Raw genomic sequence first — 23314 nt, forward strand, 5'->3', positions numbered from 1 at the left:
GACATACTACACTAAAGAAGAATGGTATAGGGAAGCTCAAACCATGATACTATGGACCCTTCAGAATCATTAGGTGTGTGGGTGAGGTAGCTTATGAATTGAAGTTACCAGCTAATAGTAAGGTCCATGATGTTTTTCATGTGTCATGCTTCAAGAAAGTGTTAGGATATTGTGTGGTCCTTTTTACAATTCTATCACCCTTAGATGATGAGGGTAAGTTGATTCTGGTACCTGAGGTTATATTGGATGTTAGGAAGAAAGAATTGAGGAGACAAGTTATCAAGGAATATTTGATCAAAAGGAAGGACTTGTCAGTTGATGATGCTACATGGGAAGGTGGAGAAATTTTGCAGCATCTGGAGTTGACATTGCTTGAGGACAAGCAATTTCAGGAGAGGCGCACTGTAATGTCAACCTCTAAGTCGAGTTCTTAACCTTTACATTTTCCGAAGGCTAAGTGGAGAAATAAGGAGAAATTGATTAAATTAATTTCTTATAAAGTCATTAAATAAATTAAAATTAAAAGGTGACTTTATATTTATTTTATTTTATTTTCTAGAAGCACAACTAATTACTATCTTGGAACGAGGGAAGCTTCTAGAGTGCATTTTCTAGAAATACAACTAATTATTGTTTTGAAAAAGGGGAAGCTTCTAGAGAGTGCAATTAAATAATATTTTATTTCCTTCTAGAAGGGTGAAGGAAAAAAATAAATAGAAGCAAGAGCTTCATTGTTAAGCATCCGATTATTGTCAATTGCATTTGATATAAACTTGGGAGAAGAAACTAAGGGTTTCTGATTTCAATTAGCCATTGGAGAGCATCAATTTTTCAATGTTGCAACCATTTGAGGTGGTGAGATATCCACTGAATTTGGGATTCAGGAGAGCTTCATTCTGGAGTTCTATTTGTGCTTAAATTGGAAAATAAATTTATTGTTGGCTGTTACATTGCTGTGAACAATACCGCGCTATAGCACTCGGCTTGATTATGATTGCAATTTCATCTCCTTCATTGGGTGATTTGTATATCAGGTTCTACAATCAATTTGCATCATTTAAATTGGTCATTTGGCATTGTAAAGGTGACTTTCATTAGTAGCTATAGATGCCCATTTTATATCAGATTTATAATATCATTTGTACTCAGATTTTTGGGATTGCAAAGCCAAGAGCCTTGAAATATTATGTAAAGCATTGAATTAAAAAATATCTTACTAAAGGAGTGATAAGTTGCAGGTCTATATATTTGATGTAATGTGCATAATTATATCTTTCATGATTGACATAATAGTATGCATGTCAAGTGTTTGACAAAATATCAATACGCTGTAAGTGCACATTTTTCATTTAAAATTCATATATATGCATTTAGAAAGCCAAAAGAGAATTGCATATGCATTTAGTTCTTTCCTTAGATATAGTCGTAATCAATTACAGGGTTTTAGATTCCCTTTGATATCATTTCAAGCAAGCACAATTAGTAACTCAGAAACAGCAAGCATAGAAATTGTATTGGAAGTGTTTGACAATTTCCTTTGACCTACAAATCAACAAATTGAGGTTCGAATTGACAAGGTATCGATATTACAATGGTATCAGAGCTTACTTGCAAAGTGTTTGACAAAATGTCAAACAATTGAATTTGGGAAGGATTTGATGCTTCACGAAGTTGTAACCGATTGGGGTTATTACACTCTTCCCTAAATAATGGGTCTATTGCCCAGGTACATGAGGGCTTGGTGGTCCACATAAAAAGTGAATGGCGTCGCCAATAAGTATTGCTTGAATTTATAAACAGAATAGACCATTCCAAGGGCCTCCCATTTCATGATGCTATAATTCTTCTCAACATTTGATGGCAACCTACTAGTGAAATATATTGGGTGATCCAATCTATGCGCTCCTTCCTGAGCCAAGGTGGCCCTAATGGCGTAATTTGAGGCGTCCATGTGCACATGAAATTCTTTATCCCAATTAGGGAACGCCAAAATGGGAGCACCTAGCAACCTTGATTCAGTTCTTCAAAGGCCTTCCCTTGCTCCTTCCAAATGTATGGCTCCCCCTTCCTCGTGAGCTTGTCCAACGGAAATGAAATTTGTGTGAAGTTCTTGATAAACCAGCGGTAGTATCCGATATGGCCAAGGAAACATTTGACGCAAGTCACATCCATAGGAGCTTTCATCTCTACTATTACCCAACTTTATTAGGCTCTGATTTTAGTCCTGCATGGCATACTATGTGCCCGAGCAACTTCCCTTGTGGCACCATAAACCGACACTTCTTTGGGTTAAGTACCAAACGAGCTCGACGACACCGTTCCATCACTCTCCTAAGGAAACAATATGCTTGTCCTCCCTACTAAATATGGACCAGTTGTCCAAGAATGCTTTAAAGTTTCCTATGGACATCTTGTCGAAGATGTGTAGAATGATGCATTGGAAGGTTGTTGGCACATTACAGATGCTGAAGGGCATCCTATTCTATGTATATACACCATCCTCCACTACGAAGGTCATTTTCAATTTGTCTTCCTCCACAATGGATCTCTGGTTATGTCCGAAAAACCCATCCATAGACGAATAAATCTCATGGCCTGCAATTTCCTCTAGGATGCTATACATGAACGGGATGGGAAATTGGTCCTTAATAGTTACTGCATTATGACATTGAAAATCCTCACAAATGTGGATCTGGTTTGCTTCCTTCTTTAAGGAGATCACAATTGATGAAACTCACTCACTTGTCTCTACTAGAAAAATAATACCCGTCTCCAACATCCGTTCAATTTCGACTTCTACCCTTGCAGCATAATTCTATTCTTAATCAATTTATTTGGAATCAATGCTTAAAAACACATTATAAATAACAAGAACACTTTCACTTATATATAATCTTCATACATTATCATGGGTCGTCTATGCGATCGTTACAGAGTTTTAGTTCTCTTTTCACTCACACTCCATTTACATTGCCACAGACTAGGGCTCATGGGTTAGACCTTCGTCGGGTTTCATCGTGATCCTCTAATTTGCAGCAGCTACATTCCATAAAGATCCTAAGAGTTTGTTGCCTACATTGCTCTCTCTGCTTCCTCCCTTTGCCTCACCTGTGCCAAGAACTCTTGTGCAAACAGTTGAGGGAACTAATGCAACAATTGGTTTGCAATGGGATTCACGTTCAGCGTGTCCCAAACAGTGTCCTCGGGAAACTGTTCACGTACAGCTTCTCTCTGTACGAAAGTTTCAATATTTGCTCAGAACAAGATGTGGAAATTTGTCGTCAATTCATGCTCGGTCACTTTGTTGTCGTTAGTCCTCACAGTCTTTGAAATAGGTATTCGCATTGTACTCTTTGTATGCCATTGTTTGCATCACTCTTCCCAGATTCAGAATAGGCAATAGCACCAAATGCTTACCGTACAAGGTAAAGTAAATCAATGCATATCACAGTAACAAAAATAAGACATGAATGCAATGCTTCAAGAATCAGGCATATTCTTTATTAATATTTCCATGCTTCAGTATATCATACGCAAGTACAAGCTAGAACGTGAATAGATAATACTAAATGACTTCTCTCTTGAGGGAGAGTTAGATAGATTCTGAAGGGATGCGACCAAACCGTCGTGTCATAACAGAACACCCTTCAGGTACTAACTAACTAACATCTTAACTGATCCCGATGGTGTAACACTTTTGCCGACAACATCGTGTAATAGCTACCCCCTTTTTGTTTTTGTTTTTTGAGGAGACTTGCAGATTACTAAGTATTATCAATTACAATGTTATTTTCCACATGGCATTTTGACAAACACTAAGCAAACATATAGCGATAAATATGCAAAGTCTAGAACCTCCTTATTTGCTGATAAACTATTGATTTTGCAATAGAAATGTTTACATACAATTGCCTTATAGGCTACAACAAATATTCAAACTGATATTTAACAATTATAATACCTAAAATGGACAATATGATGGAAGGAACCTGGAAGTAGTGCTCTGCAGATGAATGACAAAATCCCAACTTTTTACCTGGCAAAAGTGAGCAAGAAAACTCAATGCAACAATGTTCATGCACTGTAGCAGCACTATTCACGATACTATAGCAATTTCACTATTCACATGCACTGTAACAAAACACTATTCACGTGCACTGTAGCAAAATCACTATTCACGCGCATTGTAGAAAAATCACTATTCGTGGCCACTGTAGCAAAAACACTATTCACGCACACTGTAGCAAAAACACTATTCATGCGCACTATAGCAAACTCACTATTCACGGGCACTGTAGCAAAAACACTATTTACGCACACTGTACCAAAATCACTATTAAGGGGTGTATAACCTAAACTTCATAGCTCCTAATTCATTTGTAAAATCACCAATAAATCTCACTGTGTTTCCTGAATGAAAACACCCAATCATCCTCTTGAGTGTGTCTTTCAACAGCGAAAAGAATGCTAGGAAAGAGGGGTTCCGTCCTCCAAGCTCAACAATTAGATTTCCCAGAAATCCAATATCATAATAATAATATCATCCAAGCATGCCCCAACTCATTACAGCCAAGAGAATATTAAGCCCTCCAAGAAATTGACTTCATTTGCATAAGCAATGTGGGATAAATGAGAAACACCTTTTTAAAACAACTTTATAATAAAGTGACTTAATTAATAAGTCTTTTATTTAATTATCACTTTATAATAAAGTAAATTAACTTTGGCAATAAGATCATATAAGAGTCGAACTCAAAATACCATGTATGATAGCTTGTCGAAAAGAGCTCAACCAAATCCACCATGCCAAACACTGCAAATTTCCATATCAAGTGACTCCCATTGACTCACTAAAATAGTAACTCCTGAAAATATTGCCAAACAAGCTCCCTAATCACTTCATTAGCCTACGGAAGCTCCTATCATAGGCTAATCTATTGACCCTGATGGTCACATTAAGTAGGGGACATTACAATCCGCCCCCCTTGAAATTGCTTGTCCTCAAGCAATCTTAGTTCTTGATGCTGCAATACCTACTCTTTTTCCCAAGTAGCATCCTCCTCTGGCAGATTTCTCCACTTAACCAAGTATTCTTTAGCCACCCTATTCCGCAAAGTCCTCTCCCTAGTATCCAAAATAGCCTCAGGAATCAATAAGAGTTTCCTCTCCTCATCTAATGGTGGCAAATCTACAAAAGCCACAACTCTCTGACCAATGGCTTTCTTAAGCCTCGACACATGAAACACATTATACACCCGACTGCCCTCTGAAAGCTCAATCTCATAGGCAACCTTGCCCACCTTGCAAATCACTCTATAGGGACCATAAAATCTAGGCTTCAACTTCTCTGCTCTGCTCTTCTTGAGTGATGACTATCTGTATGGTTGTAGCCTCAAGTAAACCATATCCCCAACTTCAAAGCTGCGCTCTATCCGGTGCTGATCAGCATACAATTTCTGCTAATTTTGGGCCTGCTGTATATTCTCCCTGAGCACCCTCAAAATATCCTGACTATCCTGCAAGAAGTCTTTGGCTTTGGGCACTCTACTATCCCCCAAGACCAGATCCATGAACCTAGGTGCTTCATAACCATACACTGCCATGAATGGAGTCATCTTGATGGACATATGATAAGTGGTGTTATAACAGTACTCTCACATATGTAGCCATTTGACCCAAGCTCTCTATTGTGCAGTCACATAATTCCTCAGATATCCTTCCACCCATTTATTCACAATCTCCGTCTACCCATCTCTCTATGAATGATAACTAGTGCTAGGTGTAAGATCTATACCACACAACTCAAACAATTCTTGCCAAAAAGCACTCATAAATTTACTATCCCGATCACTGACAATGAAACTAGCTAGCCCATGTAACCTGAATATCTCTCTGAAGAAAATATTAGCCACCTATGTTGTTGTGTAGGTGGATGGAATAGAAAAGAAGTGAGCGAACTTCATCAGCCAGTCAACTACCACATAGATGCAATCTCTCCCCTATAGTCGTGGTAACCCGGTGATGAAGTCCATAGAAATACTTTCCCATTTTCTATCCGGAATGGGCAAAGGTTGTAACAACTCTACAGGATATGTGTGCTCTCCTTTATTCTGCTGACAAACTGCACACTCCTTGATATGCTTATGAACATCATCCTTGAGCCCTTTCCATGTGAACCGCTCATGGATTTGCCTGTAGGTCTTAAAGACCCCTGGATGTCCAGCTGTAGATGCATCATGAAATGCCTTCAGTATTACCTCCCTAAACTATGATGAAGGAATCAAATATATCCTACCTTGGAACTTGATCAATCTGTTCATCACCACATAACGATCATCTTGTATGGTGCCTACAATCACTCTAGAAGCCCAAGTGTCCCTCACATACTCTGCTATAATCTTATTTCTCCAATCTCCTGTAATCTCAGCTAGAGCACAAATATGAGGTCTCCTAGATAAAGCATCTACCACCACATTCTGCTTACCTTTTACAAACTCAATGTCAAAGTCATAACCTTGCAACTTCGTAATCCACTTCTGTTGTCTATCATTCAAGTCACGCTGGCTCATGAAGTATTTGATGTTGTTGTGATTACTTTGATAAAAAACTTCCCCCCAACTAGGTAGGACTGAAACTTGGCCAATGCATGCATAATGGCCAATATTTCCCGGTCATAGATGGAATAGCTCCTCTCCACTCGAAAGAGCTTCCTACTCTCAAAAGCAATGGGATGCTTCTCCTGCATCAAGACTGCCCCAATCCCATCACCTGAGGCATCACAATGAAGCTCAAATGGCTTTGTAAAGTTCAATAGAGCTAATACTGGACATGATGACATCAACTTCTTGAAATGATAAAAGCATCTCTGAGCTGCCCTCATCCATACAAAGGCCCCTTTCCTGGTAAGGTCTATCAAGGGTGCAACGGTCTGTGAAAATCCCTTAATAAATCTCCTATAAAACCTGCAGAGACCAAAGAACTAAATTGTGTGAGGTTCGTAAGAGTAGGCCAATCAACAATAGCTCTAATCTTTTCGGGATCTACCCAAACTCCATCTGCACTGATGATATGCCCAAGGTATAGTAACTCAGTCAACCCAAACTCGCACTTAGATTCCTTGGTATATAGTGACTCTCTCTCCAAAATGGACAACACCATCTCAAGACGTTGTAAATGCTCCTACCAAGTCTTACTAAAGACCAAAATGTCATCAAAGAAAATCAGGACAAATCTCCTAAGCTGCCCCCTAAATACCTGATTTATGCAACTCTGGAACAGAGCAAGGGCATTGGTTAGCCCAAATGGCATATCCAAAAACTCGAAGTGGCCATAGTGACACCGAAAGGCTGCCTTCTCAATGTCCTGCACCCTCATCCTTATTTGATGATACCTTGATTGTAAATCAATCTTCGTAAGGAAGCATACACCATGCAGCTCATCAATTAGCTCATCTATCTGCGGGATGGGATATCTATTCTTAATGGTCTTCTTATTTAATGCTCTGTAATCGATGCACATGCCCATCGTCCCATCCTTTTTTACCAATACTACTGTTGAAGCAAAGGGGCTCTTACTAGGCCTAATATGCCCCATCTCCAACAAATCCTAATCGCCTTCTCTATCTCATCCTTGTGTTTCTTAGGATGACGATAAGGAGTAATCATAACTGGTTTGGCTCCCTCCTCGAGCTCAATAACATGCTCTATCCCTCTGTCAGGAGGAACCCCATGCGGAATCTTGCCAAAAACTTGAGCATGCCTATTAAGTATCTCCTAGATATCTAGTGGATGACTCTTCACCTGTGGCTCCTATGAGGTTGGCATTGTGAAACATTTTGCCGCCCACTCTACATCATCATGCCGAAATAGTCTCTGCATTCTCCTCAAGGAGATTACTCTACAACTCCCATCTCACAGTCCTTAAGTACAACAGTTTTTCCCTCACGCTGGAACCTCATCTCCAATTTTTCTAGGTTGAGTGTGAACTCAACCAGCAAGGTCATCCATGTCATGTCGAGGATGACATCATAATCTCCAATGTCTACTAAAGAGAACTCATCCTCCAACTCATAGCCATCTCCAAACCTTATATGAAGGTTAGATATCTTCCGAGTGCATAATAATTTGTCACCATTCACCACCATGACTCTAAACCCAACATGCTCCTCAATCTATAAACCTCTCTTGGCTACCAATTGTGCATCTATGAAATTATGTGTAGCCCCAGTGTCAATGAGATCACTTTTTGCCCCTGGATAGTACCCCTAACCTTAAATGTGAGTGCCTTCTGAGCCCCCGTTAATCATGCCAATAACTTCTCATCCTTTTGATCTCCTCTATAGTGCTACCCTCGTTTGAATCAGAGTGTTGATCCTCCCTCTCTGATTGTGACTCCTATGCTGAGAAATACTCCATTTGATTTGCCTTAACCTTGAATAAATTGCCGCATACTTTATAGCCTCCTCCTCAGGCATAGGATTCAGCTGCAAGTATGTATCTACCTTCTGCACCCAACCTCGTGCAGTCATCTTCCCTAAAGCATCATAATAAGGTAAAGAAAGTTTTCCAACTTTCTTTCTCAACTCAAAGTTTTGATTCCTCCCTCCTACTCTAGGCATGTGTCTCATCCTCAAATCCGTATAATCTCTAAGGGAAATGTCCGCCTAAAACTCAAGTCCACTAGCCTTCTAGTCCCTCCTGAACTAATCCTGTAACTTGGTAATCTGCAGTTCGTTTACTGGTTGAACCGGGTCTCTAGGTTGGAAGATGGGTACAAAAGGTCTCGAGCTGGTTGTTCAAGCTGGGCGTGCAACATGTCTAAAGTTATCAACCTCATTCCCATTATTGCCATGTCCATCATTACCATTAATGTTATTCTCAGGACCGTTGTTGCCTCGGCCTCCATTATTATCATTGCCTCTATTGTTATCGTTTCCCACATTGTTATTGTTTCCATTGTTGGCATCACCTAGATTAATATTGACGCCCATCTGTCTAGCCATAAGCTGCAACATCATGTCCATTCGCCTATTCTGCTCCTGCTGCATATGCTGCCCCTCCTCTAACGTACCCAGTAACCGTTTGAACATTACCTCCTCTTGATCTGGACCAGCATTCCTACCTCTACCTAGTCCTATATTCCTATCATCTCAGTCACCCATACTGTTGTCTTGTTCAAAAAATATCTCCTCTGTGTTTGTATGAGTAGATTTTATGTCCACCTGCACGGATGAAGTAGACTGCTCGCTTTGTGAGTCTAAATCTTTGTTGTCTTGCTTTGGTATGGTGGAAGTTAATGGTCTCTTGTTCGAACATACATTCTAAATCTATTTTATTTCTGACTTTAGTGTTTTAACATTTCGTCAAACACTTTTCCCTTTATCCGGTTGTTCCAAATACCCTATAAGGCTTCCACAGGATGGCAAGACTTAAAGCTCTGATACCACTATAATAACCACCCCCTTTTTCTTTTTGTTTATTGAGGAGACTTGCAAATTACTAAGTATTATCAATTAGAATGTTATTTTTAACATGGCATTTTGACAAACACTAAGCAAACATACAGCTATAAATATGCAAAGTCTAGAACCTCCTTATTTGCTGATAAAATATTGATTTTGCAATAGAAATGTTTACATACAATTGCCTTATAGGCTGCAACAAATATCTAGACTAATATTTAACAATTACAATGTCTAAAATGAACAGCATGATGATAAACCTAGAAGTAGTGATCTGCAGATGAATGACGGCATCCCAACTTTTTAACTGGCAAGGGTGGGCAAAAAAACTCAATGCAACAATGTTCATGCACTGTAGCAGCACTATTCATGATACTGTAGCAATTTCACTATTCACACACACTGTAGCAAAACAGTGTTCACGCGCACTATAGCAAAATCAATATTCATGCGCACTGTAGCAAAATAACTATTCATGGCCACTGTAGCAAAAACACTATTCATGCACACTGTAGCAAAAACACTATTCACACACACTATAACAAAATCACCATTCACAGGCACTGTAGCAAAAACACTATTCACGTACACTGTAGCAAAATCACTATTCACGGATGCATAACCTTAACTTCAGAGCTCTTAAATCATGTGTAAAATCACCAATAAATCTCACTATGCTTCCTAAATGAAAACACCCAATAATCCTCTTAACTGTGTCTTTCAACAACGAAGAGAATGCTAGCAAAGAGGGGTTTCGTCTTCCAAGCTCAACAATTAGATTTCCCAGAAATCCAATATTATAATAATAATATCATCCAAGCATGCCCCAACTCATTACAGCCAAGAGAATATAAAGCCCTCCAAGAAGTTGACTTCATTTGCATAAACAATGTGGGATAAATGGGAAATACCTTTTTAAAACAACTTTATGATAAAGTGACTTAATTAATAAGTCTTTTATTTAATTATCACTTTATAATAAAGTAAATTAACTTTGGCAATAAAATCATATAAGAGTCGAACTCAGAATACCATGTATGATAGCTTGTCAAAAAGAGCTCAACCAAATCTACCAAGCCGAACACTACAAATTTTCATATCAATTGACTCCCATTGACTTACTAAAATAGTAACTCCTGAAAATACTGCCAAATGAGCTCCATAATCATTTCATTAGCCTACGGAAGCTTCTGTCATAGGATAATCTATTGACCTTGATGTCACATTAAGTAGGGGACATTACACATCGTCTCATTGTCACCCAACACGGGTTATAGGAACTTACATGGCAGTAGTTATGATGGATAGCAGAGATTGTAGTGAGCCTCAAGAGTGATTTTCTGTAATAATCCTTGTCGGTTATGGCTCAAGCAAACTCCAATTCAAAACTAAATTGGGTTTGACATTTTGTCAAACACTTGGAAAACAATCTCTAATGATAAGTCCTTCATGCAATTGAATTTATTGCTTTGCATTTTAAACTCATAGACTGAATTTCAGAATATTGGAACTAATTTACAAGTGATAACATTGCAAAATAACACAACTCTCAGAATTTTCAGAATTTTATTTGCCACAGGAAAATAGCTAGACTGATAATGTTTGCGTAGAACTTATTCAATTTCCAAATCAATAAAGCCTGATTATTATTGCAGTACATAGCTTGGCAATCCCAATAACTCCAATCGTACTGGCCTGGAAATGAATAGATCAGCACAGTCCAAAATCGCAGGTCCTTCAAATTGCAATAGCAGCTCACCAAACTGCTTGCTGACCCCTCCAACAGTGAAATACTAGGTCTGATACAAATCACAAGGCATAGACAATAAATCGCAGGCCCAGAAATGAGTGATGCTGGGGTGCAAACGGGATCTCGGGCCAAAGAAATGGCTATAGAACTTTCAAACTGCAACCCACAAGTGCTGGAAATATGATGTCCAGCCTCTTCAGCATCAAATCGAATCAAAAACCCCCCACGTGGATTGCCAAATGACCACTGGATATTTATTGCAGATAATCCCACCGCCAGGAGCAATTTCAGAATTGTAATAAAATTCACAATTCCTTCACCAATCCAGAATGCAAACTCCAATATTAACTTCTCCATAGACACGGAAATTACAGTAGGAGAGATGCAAATTATATACCTCAGCAAAACTTGCATACACCAAACTCAAAATTCTCAGAATTTTAATTCCAATCTCCCAATCACAGATAAGCACAGTAAAGAATTTTTAACCAATGAAACCACTATACGTCAGCAATGACTTCAAACACTCTTCAGAAACTCAGAAACCCTTAAGCTTCGGCAAGGACACACAATTCAGAACTAAAAAGCCACGAAGGCAACAAAAGCAAAGAAATATTCAAGCATACTTTTCCCAATTAAATGAGCTCATATTTATAAAGCCTTGTTGACAAAAGTTTCCAAAAGAACTCAACTCCAAAAACTGTGAAAGCTAACCTGTGCCATGGCAGAAGTGATAGGTTTAACTTTGTGCCATTATAGCAGCCACAGTACGAAGGTTGGCTCTTGGATTTTATCGAGTAATTTTCTTTATAGATTTAGGTTGGTTAGACCCTTTAGATGTAGATTATTCTTTGATCCTGGACATGTAAAGGAGCATTTTGATGTCTCCTAATGAACCAATGAGTCCAGGGCGGGTTATAAAGCTTTATTATTTTTGAAACTCATTTCTGACTAGACATGTATTAAGGCCTATGATCTCCTTGTCGCGCTAGTCCAGAGCAGTTCATTTCTATCTTATGGTAATCAGGACTATATAAGTGCCAGGCAGGCCGGAGGTTGTCTTCTCTCTGTACTTTTCTACCAGTGCGTGAACAGAACGGAGATTGTAAAAACCGTTTTAGAATATATAAAGCAAAATATGGCCAAGGCCCTTTACTGAGCGAAAAAAAATAATGATATTTTATTATAATATTCAATTTGTAATTTTGAAAATAGAGCTTATCTTTGTTTTCTGCAATGGTTCTCCTCCAAACTGTCTTGCCAAAGATCAATACCATTCAGATCAAGAAATCATAGCACAATACTCAATGGATCAAATTGTGAATTACTTGTAAATACCATGCAAATCTACTGAGCTAAAAGACCCCATCTCTAACTCAAGAGTGACAAAACGAAGGAACCCGTCACTAGTTTGACAAAGGTAAAAAAAGACCCCGTCCCTCCAAACCCTAGCTCACCTTGTGAGCCTTGACCCCATCCAATGACAATACTGAGGACCCTGTCCCTAGCCTGGCAAAGGGTAGGAAAAGACCTTGTCTTTCCAAACCTTAGCTCATCCCATGAGCCCAAACCCCATCCAGTTTGCAATTACTCAGTAGAATTCAAAATTGGTATCTTGGTGTATTTGCTAGATTACTGTTCATTGTTTGATCTCTCTTTATTGACATTTCTTGAAGAATTGATGAGTGGATGCCTAAATTTTGCTTGACCAAATTGATGCTTAAATGTTTGATGTTCGAATGATTGATATTTGAATAATCGGAGTTCATAAAATTGTTTGATTGATTGTTGTTGTTGAGGTTAGTATGATTAATTGATTGATTGACGAGATGATTTTATAAATTGATTCTTGAACGGAACTTTTATTTTGAATATAGCTGAAAGAGTTGATATTTGATGCTGAGTTCCTGAATTGATGATTCTCCTTTCATGCATCCTTCTTTGCTTGAAAGATTGATTTGCATTTTTACCCATTTCTTGAAATAGTCACCGCCTTTCACAAGGAATGAGTCACCACCTTTCATAAGAATGGAGTCACCATTCCCATTGCTACTACATTGCTACCTTTGAGAATGATAATTTATTGTCAAATTGATTTCCTTCATTCCGCTTTCTTTTGGATGCCCTTCTCAGATGATCTCCCTTTTATATCTCATGCTTGGGGGAGTCACAAACTCTTCACTTCGTGGCTTCTAACCATTCATTAAATAATTATATTAGTTTTTATTTTTATGTTTTATTTATTATTATATCTCATTTCAGAAAGGGGGCATCACAAAGTTTTCAGTAAAAATAGGCTGCCATTTTCTAGTAGAAATGTTTTGAGCAGTGATATAATGATTATTATGTCTACTGTCAATCTTGTATTTTAGTCCTCAAGAAAGGATTCCGATTAACTATACCTGAATCTCTGGCTCTGCTACCACATACTGCTTCAGAAGCCTGTCACCAAAAGCACGAGAAACAGCAAGAACCCCACCCACACGCCAGGTACCTATACCAAATTGAAATTTAATTTGTTTAATGGAATGCTAGTTTTTGTTCCAATATCTACTTGAAAGGAAAGGAAATCATCTCTCTTTAAATGATATTTGAAATTCAAAATAGTAGCACTGATCTACAGTCTCCTTACCAGCCCACATAACAAAACCTCCAGCGTCTTCAATACGCTGCCGTTCATCAGTTTGATTTGGTTTATGGTCCCTTGAAAGAGCAACAGCTGGTCCAATAAAAAACAATCCAAGTTTGATAACATGCACAAGATCACAATGATCGTATGAAAAACAAAAAGTCAACAATCTAGAGGTGCAAGCCATTTAAATACATAAAAGTGTCACTCACCAAAATCTCAGTAATTTTATTATTTGACTAATTTTTACAATAAGGAAAGGGCTTGGATGATGTATAGGTGGGTAGTGAGCCTGTAAATTCATTATAATTTGCTTTTATGAAAATAGCCTCCATCAGCATCTGAAATCTCTCTATCATGGTAATCAGTATTTTTGGATAATAAATTAAATCTTTAGTGAATAATCAAATCTTGCCAGAATTTGTTTTTAGGTAATTCATAGGATGCAAGTGCCAGTTCTACTGTTCCAAACAGCCATGTTCTCTAGTGATGCTATTGTAAATATTATGTATTTTGTTTAGTACTAAAAGTTTAATTGTGGAAAAGTCTGCAAGAGAAACGATTGATATTTCACTTGGTAACCTAAGATTTTTCTCGTAAATTTCATTTGCAATAGTTTGCAGAACTGTGAATTTTACTATAAAATGAAATTTCATCACCCAGACATGTTTATATGATGAAAATTTTAATTTGGGTAGACGTACATAAGCATTTTTAAACAGAACTCATCCTTACTCAGGAAAGCATAAGTTTCATCAGAAATAGATCAAAACCTCTTGCAAAAAATATTCTGATACTTTAGTTAACTTTTGAACATATATCTGAAAATTTATGAAAGTACATAATCGTATCAGAACCCTCCTTATCAATATGAGTATACATTCAGCTCATCTTACACGAGAATAACTTGTTTTGAAGCTTTCAAATAAGCAAGATAAAAATAAGATTATGACACCATTGAGAGCGAAATAGACCTCAATACATGACAAAGGCATTACTGCATTTTCAATGGATTTTTTGATAGCCTCAAAGTCAGGGTAGAAACCAAATAAGACATTAAAGTCTGAAAATGAAGAAAGTTGACATGACCTGCACCATTATGACATTATTAACATTATTGATTAACAAAAATCCAGAAAAGTTAATTTACAATTAACTTTGAAAATTAAATAAGTGATCTTGTTGATATTAGCAACTTAAAGCCAGTCATAGATCAATTCAAATTATTCATTTCTTTACTACCCAATTCAAGTCAACTTTCTGAGTTTGTGCTGACCTAACCAACTAAACCACATCAACCTACATGTCACATCTATGATGCATGCATGCACTTCACACTTGTCTCCTTGTAATTGCACCATCATGTGTAGGCATGTAGTGGGACAATCCACAGGGGAAAGGATTACAGCTCTAAGTTTGACGTTTTGAGACAGTTAAACTAACTTACTGGAAATAAATTTAACAATATTGTTAATTGATAAGTAGGAGATAATTTCCACAGCAAGTCAAATTGTGATATTGCTATCAAGATTTAACTGTGTAGTTTTTTAGTCAAACTCATTGGCCCATATTTCATGAGTAGTGATTCAACATGAATCCATCTCTCATGAGAATAAATGGAACACTTAGCACTCATTGGATCTAGGTGATGCTCATAGAGGTGAAGCACCAAGAAATCACCTAGATCCAATGAGTGCTAAGTGTTCCATTTATTCTCATGAGAGATGGATTCATGTTGAATCACTACTCATGAAATAAGGGTCAATGAGTTTGACTCAAAAACTACACAGTTAAATCCTAATAGCAATATCACAATTTGACTTCTTGTGGAAATTATCTCCTACTTATCAATGATGAGCTTAAGGGGCTTTCTAATGAATGGTTAATAAGGCACAACCCTTGGTGAAGGTTTTGCAAGAGGGAACTCTATAGTTAAGCGTGCTCAAGCTGGAGTAGTACTGGGATGGGTGACCTCCCGGGAAGTCCCGGTGCTTCACCTCTGTGAGCATCACCTAGATCCAATTTGTGCTATGTGTTCCATTTATTCTCATGAGAGATGGATTCATGTTGAATCACTACTCATGAAATATGGGTCAATGAGTTTGGCTCAAAAACTACACAGTTAAATCTTGATAGCAATATCACCATTTGACTTGCTATGGAAATTATCTCCTACTTATCAATTGATGAGCTCAAGGGGCTTTCTAATGAATGGTTCATAAGGCACAACACTTGGTGAAGGTTTTGCAAATGGGGTTGCAAGCAGAGTGGGTTTAACCATGGAGGGAATTCCGCAGTTAAGTGTGCTCAAGCTGGAGTAGTACTAGGATGGGTGACCTCCTGGGAAGTCCCAGTGCTTCACCTCTGTGAGCATCACCTAGATCCAATAAGTGCTTCACCTCTGTGAGCATCACCTAGATCCAATAAGTGCTAAGTGTTCCATTTATTCTCATGAGAGATGGATTCGTGTTGAATCACTACTCATGAAATATGGGTCAATGAGTTTGACTCAAAAACTACACAGTTAAATCCTGATAGCAATATCATAATATTGTTAATGTCAGGATGTTATGAAAGGAAAAGAATGCATGGCCTTGATTCACAAAAGGGCTCACCAGCTTCCTTTGATTATATGTGGAAGTGATCTCTAGATTATTAAAAATATACCTTTTAAACACAGACTTTAAAATGGGATGCCAAACCGAAGAATTTCCCAAAGGAACTCATTAAAGATGTTCAAGACACCCAATTCCTACAAGAAGTGTGTTATTTTCTATGTAGTTAAGAGTTTTAGTTCCAATTCATACAATGATTCCTACCATACGGTGAACAAAACCCCTTCTTGGTTTTAATAAAATAAGTAAAAAATGCTTTCCCTAAGATTAACATTTCTTATGATATGAAATGCTCACAAAAAAAAAGCAGCTGCTTAATTGTGAACTGAAGAAATAACAATTTTCAAAATTGTTTATTCTGATACATGGAGACCTCTCTAATTTTTCTGGCTAATAGTCTTCTATAAGAAATTTCAATTTGACATCTAAAGAGCAAAGAACACTACAAGGAAGTAGTTCAAACTTTCAAAGGCTAGTTAGCTGTCAATTTTAGCAATAAAGATAAAGCCCTACACAGGTACAGCACATTTTCTATTCTTTAAATGAACAATATAGTGGTACACAGAAAAAAATCACTCTTCTCGACACTATTTCTTGCAGAATGGCACTACAGGTTTCTCATTACTGATAGGAACAAATGTAGGAATTAACTCCAATTCACCTTTTCCAGCCCTGCATATCACAGCCCGGGAATCTCCAACATTGGCAACTAGTAACCGATCCCCAACAAGAACTGCTGTCGATGCAGTGGAGCCAGCATCTCTATGCTGATTGTTTTCTGCATTAAGGAATTCCTTGTCTGTTTGCTTGTAAGAATCAGCTGCCCAGTTGAACAAAAAGAAAAGGTAAATTAATAACAATCTATACAAAATGAGAAAGAACTTTGGAACGAGGAAAAAACGTTTCATTCGGTAGCAAAAAGCACCTATTGCCAGTTTTGTATCACTGATAAATTTTGGGTGACTTATTAAATTGGTGAAAAGGTTTTGCTTCACAAATTCGGCAGCTCGAGCACCACCATGGCCTGAATTTAATGTCCAGTAATCAGAACAACTTGATAAATATCAGAAAGCAAAGAGTAACATTAAAAGAAAATGTGCAACTATATTCTTTGTAACATTGAAAGAAATTGCACAGCTATATTATTTTTCTTGTGTATGAATTTAAACAGCCAACAGAGAAACTAGTTGATCATTTGAATGATCTATATGATTCAAAACTTCACTAAAGCTTTTATATAAGAAATAGAAAGAAACACTACTTAACTGCCCCACAACTCACCATGAAAAAAAACAATTTGACAAGATCAGAATCTAGTCGAGTTCATGTTCAGTAGAACATTAAACAAGATCAGAGAGAAATTGCATAATGTTTCAGTTTTGGTGAGGAATCAAAAAGAAGTACAGAAAAGTAACAGTTGAGTAGTGATTCAGAACAAGAAATTAGTGATTAAAATCTAGGTTCAATCTGAACTCAGTAACTTTAGAACAATGACAAAAATTGAACCAGTAAAGCTCCAAGCGGTAATAATGAAGGGATACACAACTTCCCCAATAGATCCGTTAATATTCAATTCACTCCACTATATTTGAAGCACTTGTCAGAATAACCAAACATATTTCACTTAAACCTTACCTGTACTGCTCACACCCTAACCATCATAGTTGACACATACAACATTGTTCCCTCGCTTTGAAATGCTGCCCTTTGTTCCAGAGCATGTAACAAAACCAGATATAGGTTTTTCTCAAAACTATGACTGATTACCACCATGTTTGACTGTACATCTCTATCCATAGAGAACTTGTATTGGTTTTAACACGAGTTGCAGGGACGTAGATACAGATATGGCCATTTTCGAAGATCCCCAATATGGGACATACACATATTTAACACGTTTTTCTAAGTTATTATAGGATATTTTCATTACTTTATAAGCAGATTGCTACGGAAATAATTATAAGTTGATTTAATAATTTACAACACTGGATGCTGGTTCTGGTGTGTTAGGATGCTCAGATGCATTTGGATGTTGCACTGATTCGCACAGGAAGCCCATCCAGTGCCTGTGGATGCGCGCAAGATGCATTGGAGAGCATCCGGAGAGAACCCAGACAGCATCCAGGCACATCTGGAGAGTATCCAGACTATTTCAACACCCAGTCACTTAAGTGACTTTAAAAAACACGTGTTTAATTGATTTTTTTAATTACATTTTTGCTCCTTTTTGCCCCAGAAACCTAAAATGGTTTGTTTTGTATATTTCTTGCATTTATTGGCACACATAAATCATAGTTGATGCAGGAGCATCTTGCATCCAAAATAAAGGGGACGCATGTTGAATGTAAAATTTATAATTTTTAAAAAAAAAAAAAAAAAAAAAAATGTGGAGGAGAGAGAAAGTGACGAAAATTAGAAGAAATAAATAAATAATTAAAAAAGGAGAAAAGAAAGGAAAACGGGATTTCTATTTTTGAGGTGCATAGGTGGCATAATAGAAAAAAATAAAAATAAATGGTTGTCATTCCATTTATCAAGGTGTGTGGGTAGAATTCTAGAAAGTTATGAATATTGTAGAAAGTTGTGGATATTGTAGAAGGTTATGGAAGTTGTAGAAGGTTGTGGCGGAATTCTAGAAGGTTGTGGATAAGTCATGCATTGGGTGGTAAGTGCCTATTTAAGCAAGGCATATGAGCGTTTCTAATCAAGCTCGAGAAGTAGAAGCTAGAAGATGTGAAGACTTCAAGGTGTGAAAGCTCTCAAGGTGTGAGCTCTTGAAGTGAAGCTCTTTGGATGTAAAAGCTCTTCAAGTAGAAGCTCTTCAAGTGTAAGCTCTTGTAGTGAAGCTCTTCTAATGTAATCTCTTGTAAGAAAGCTTGAGAAGTAGAAGTTTGGGAAGTAGAAGCTCTTAGTGAGGAATCTCTCTTATATTGTAAGAGTTTGGAGTTCTTCCATGTGGAGAATATTGTAATGAATTTTCAAGTATTAATGGATGCTTTATGAAGCATTTTTTCATCTCTCTATCTCCATATTGTTGCATTTTTGGTTGTGAGTTGGTACGGGTGGTTTGACCCTACATCAGTGATATCAGAGCATACCTTTGTTAGTGGTAGCAGAGCGTACCTACATCAATAGTATACATACATATACATTTTATTTTATTTTTAAATATATATTTATATATGGATGCACCCAAACGCATCCAAAATCCCAAAAAAAAAAAATTCACAAATCCGGGCATCAGCACTCTGCACCCACATCAGTTCCCTGCACCCGCATCAGCATGAGAACCAGCATCGTTAACTTAGATTTACAAAATGCAATACATAGCAGAGTTGCTTGGAAGATAACCAGAGAAATGGATCGTTGATACAAAAAAACATTTCATTTGTCTTCCTCATTTGGTGTAGGATTTGTTTATAGTTTATACCAAAAAAGGAAAAAAATGCATGATTGAAGTTTTTTAAGATCGATTCAAGGAAGATTCATATCAATTTTTTTTAAATCAAATCACATAGTATCTAGCACAATTGGAGAAATCAAAGTTGTTTGGAGATGGGTACATTATCCTACATGCATCCACATCATATTGTATCTTTATCTGATAAAGATACAGGGATATGTGCACCCAAGGAGGGGCAGAGTTGTATCCAGCTACCCTCATTGGATCGAGGAAGTAACTATACAAATAGAAGTTATGAAAGAACAAGAGCTTCCTAAAATTGGTGTAAGTATGAAAATACATGGGTTTGGTGAGGAAGACAATTTGGTGTTGGTGACTTCTTCCTCACCAAATACATGTATTTTCATACTTAGACCAATTTGAGGAAGCTCTTGTCCTTTCATAACTTCTATTTGTATAGTTACTTCCTCAATCCAAATATGTCATTATGCCAAGATTCCCATAGTTTGAATGTGAATATAAGTTTTGTTCTGTTAGTCGACTTTTATGGCAATATGGATGATAATATATGTTTCCCTGTTTTGACTCTTGAATTCAATATAATGTGGATGTCAATGTAATTCAGCTTTGTTTGATACCTTGTCTTTGCTAGAAGCAATTCCATTGTAGTTGAGATCCATGAACTTTGCATTTGTTTCCTAGCCTATTATAGTAATTAGACTCAAATGCTTTCCAACTTCTTTTCATCTTGCATGTGATATTTCACCTGGACTTTTCATGCTGATTAAAATTCGCTTGTCCTACCTTCTTTTGAGCTCTTGACCTCATCAATTGCAATTAGATCTTCATAGCCATATAGCCAAGATCTTCTTGATTGTTTCTAAATCTTTTGTGGTGGTTTTTTACTTCATGTTCAAATTTACCCCCATTTCTAATGAATTGGGTGACATCTTTTAATCTTAATATTTTCTCAAGATTATTATTCAAATTTCTTCTGTAAGCTTCTAGCTCCATGATGGATTTTGATTCTTCTTCCTTTTGTATTACACGTCAAAATTCTTTAAATATTAGGTCTATTCAAGCTTTGCAAGTTGTTTATTTCCTCTCTGTTTTGCCAAATTCCTTTTCTCAAGTTTTCAGTTCTTCTGTTTCTTGTTGAAGTCCATCATTTTTTTTTGAATTGATCTAAATTTGTAGTCAAAAATTTTGTCTTAGATTTTGCTCCCTCTTCCTCCTCTCTTTAAAATCCATCTTTTTCCTTTCCAAAATTCTAATTCCCTCAAGTTATTTGACAAAATTTATAATCTAGAAAAAAGCCAAATCAACCTTTGGTGTACAGCAAAAAATCAATCAGGGAATCATTATGTACTCTACAAATAGAAAACAAACTTAGTAATAATTTGGGCACAAAAAATTGAAATTGGTCGTGTAAGACAAAAGAAATCAAGAATCTAAGTAGAACGCCATGTAAAAACTTGTAGTGGTCCAGCAACTTACAATTGGCTCACTCTTGGCCTAAATACTGAATGTTATAAGCCTTAGAGAATCTGATCTCAACAGCTTTGTAACATTTATAATAAGAAATTAAAATCCAAACAGTGAAGGTAAGATCCCAAACGATGCCCTGGATAGGGAAAACTTGATTAGTTGTTATCTACCACCTTTGGATCACTTGTCACTATGCTTTTTGAGCAGTAACTGCATTTGGTAACTATGGAGCTAACAACTGCAAATGGAGATCTCTCTCTCTCTCTCTCTCTCTCTCTCTCTCTCTCTCTCTCTCTCTCTCTCTGCGTAGCTGCCACACAATCATATTCAGTGACTAAAAGACTGACAGTCATAGTAGTTTTGCACCATGACGATATAAAAACTCACTTTTTCAGAAAAGAGAACTGCCATCCAAAGCTATCTCTCACCTTAAAATGACCCTTATGTATATATAGACTGCCTTATTTGCAAATAAGAACATACCATCAAATACACCAAACAGGCCTACTATTTGACCGTCAATGTCGCAAATCTGGGTCTCGTAGAAGTCTTCCATTGAAGATCTTTTCCCTGGTGAACTTGCATATCCATAGCTAAACTTCCTATTTTGACTGCCAAAATGACATTAAGGATTAGATAAATTTTGGTAATAAGAACAGTTCAACAATATAACATACACATTTGACATATATGAATGACAAAATACCAAACTAGAACAAGTTTGCCAGAATTTCTTTGATGTGACTTCTATGATCTCAAATTTGTCCTCAAAACATATGGTTGGACTTCACAGGAAGTCTTGGAAAAACAGATAAACCTACTGCAAAGGAGGAAGTCAAAATCACTATGAAATTAAGACAGAAATAGATATCCTCTTAAAGAAGATAAAATGCATGATAAGTGCTTATATGCATCAAGTGACAAACTGACTTCAAAGATAGAAGAAAACCTGAGGCCTCCCCCACTGACAGGGACACTGCCATATTGTGTGTCCCTTGAAGCAAATATAGAATTAAGATAACTCATGATTTTTCTATGATATGGCAACTTTCTTGTCTGTTGTAGACCATTCCAACTGTACCGTAATAAAGTAATTTGTGTTTCTTTATAATGCCACTGTAACCCACAGCACCAGTAATTGGATAATTCAAATTCAGGATTTTAAAGCCCACTATCAGTGTATGATTAGTCCTTGAAACGAAAATTTCTTATGGTGATACGTACGTCCAAATTCAATTTGGACGTTTCCTAATGCCTCCAGAAAGTTTGATATAATGTGGCTGGCAGTGTCTACCCATGATGTCGTTTACCTGCAATGAATTGAAGTTCTATATTAAAATCAATCTCTAGAATCTATACCACTGCCAGATTGCAGCTTAAATGCAATTAACGAAACTATACTTTTGCAAGATGCAAAAGAGAATTAGAAGCAAATTAATTGTAAAACTGACTTTTTACCAGAGTACAACACACACACACACAAAAAGAATGCAAATTTAAGAAATTGCTATCAAACAACATCAAGTGGTTAAAGCAAGATAAATAAGAGCCAACCGTGGGTTCAGATGAAGCAGAAATCACAGCTAAAATCTGTTTGCAAACAGCCCGGGTAATCAATTTTATGGTTTAAAATTTAAACTAAGCCTTCCAAAGCAGCAACAAGTAGAACAGATCAAGAATACCATTTCGAGGGTTTTTGGTCTTGAGATGCCCAATTGACTGAATATGAACCATTTGCCTGAAATGGATATTGTAGAGAGGGAGGTGCAATTTATTAATCCTTCCACATTTGCATTTTCTTTTAAAGGCATTCAAACATCCATCATTCCAATGCCAAGCAACATATGCACAAGCAAATGCATTGTCCAATGCATGAGTTTGCAATCACTTACGAATAATCCTGCAATTGTTGCTAGTTCTAGATATATGTTTGTTATCCTTGCTTGGTGGAAGCTTCATCATCCATGTC

General features: G+C 37.0%; 1 protein-coding gene across 7 annotated transcripts in view; it reads right to left on the reverse strand.

Annotated features, from left to right (window-relative positions):
- LOC149529269 (putative protein phosphatase 2C 59) overlaps positions 1-23314 on the reverse strand; it is an 83213-nt gene that overhangs the window by 12523 nt on the left and 47376 nt on the right. For 4 of the 7 annotated variants that reach the window (XM_089809594.1, XM_089809596.1, XM_089809595.1 and 1 more), the window contains 6 exons: positions 22295-22655; positions 21829-21956; positions 17380-17478; positions 17116-17274; positions 13843-13929; positions 13613-13704 (listed from right to left, as the gene is read on the reverse strand). In XM_089809594.1, the coding sequence (XP_089665720.1) occupies positions 13613-13704; positions 13843-13929; positions 17116-17274; positions 17380-17478; positions 21829-21956; positions 22295-22371 (642 nt within the window). In that variant the 5' untranslated portion in view covers positions 22372-22655. Of the gene's footprint in view, positions 1-13612; positions 13705-13842; positions 13930-17115; positions 17479-21828; positions 21957-22294; positions 22656-23314 lie in introns of all 7 variants that reach the window. The other 3 variants (XM_089809590.1, XM_089809591.1, XM_089809592.1) reach the window with 1 other exon arrangement.

This window comes from Cupressus sempervirens, chromosome 11 (genome assembly GCF_028749045.1).
Source record: "Cupressus sempervirens isolate cs-2001-9-10 chromosome 11, ASM2874904v1, whole genome shotgun sequence".
Classification (NCBI taxonomy): domain Eukaryota; kingdom Viridiplantae; phylum Streptophyta; class Pinopsida; order Cupressales; family Cupressaceae; genus Cupressus; species Cupressus sempervirens.